Below are 611 nucleotides of genomic sequence, written 5' to 3'. Positions count from 1 at the left end.
GGCCTTATTCTACTTTCCTAGTTTCTAACAGAACATCCATCCACACCTGGCAGCATTATTTAAGAAAAGTTTGACAAAACAAACATGTTCTGACGTGACACTGCCTATTGACCTTCCACATTCAGCGTACCCAGCCTCCTCCCTCGGGTAACTCGGGTAACACGACACAGAGGTCGCTTGTGAAACGAGACCAAACCGGTCTTGTGTGGAAGTGGATTGCCAGGTAACTAGTTTATGTAATTCCAACAATATCCGGACCATTTTTTCCGCCCTCTCTTTCTCCGGTGGACTCAGATGATGACTAAGGATTTCCTAGCAAACTAGGTGAGAGAAGGGTCAGACTAGTAACCGGGGCGGACGGGCGGGGTCACGGGCTGGGAGTGTGAAGGTCAGGGAGGAGTGTGCGTGCTGGAGTGTATATAAAGCTAACTGCCACACACACTCACGCCATTATTCACTATGGAGCTCTTGGTGAGTGGAGTCTGGAATTACACTTGAAGTGAGGCTTTCTTAGAAACGAGTTTTTCAAGGTAGCCAAGGTGATTTATATAAGGCATACATTAGAGAGAATTCCGTGAGATACTTACACAATAAGAAGGTTACGAAAAGGT

The 611-nt window shown here is 46.5% G+C and overlaps 1 protein-coding gene across 1 annotated transcript in view; it reads left to right on the top strand.

Moving 5' to 3' along the window:
• Positions 1–459: 459 nt before the first annotated feature.
• LOC119587294 (ATP-dependent RNA helicase A-like) overlaps positions 460–611 on the top strand; it is a 2,151-nt gene continuing 1,999 nt past the window's right edge. The window contains exon 1 of the mRNA XM_037936046.1: positions 460–471. Within this exon, the coding sequence (XP_037791974.1) occupies positions 460–471 (12 nt within the window). The remainder of the gene's footprint in view (positions 472–611) is intronic.

This window comes from Penaeus monodon, chromosome 22, assembly GCF_015228065.2.
Source record: "Penaeus monodon isolate SGIC_2016 chromosome 22, NSTDA_Pmon_1, whole genome shotgun sequence".
Classification (NCBI taxonomy): Eukaryota; Metazoa; Arthropoda; class Malacostraca; order Decapoda; family Penaeidae; genus Penaeus; species Penaeus monodon.
Note: the sequence above shows the minus strand (reverse complement) of the source record. Positions and strands in the feature narration are given on the sequence as shown.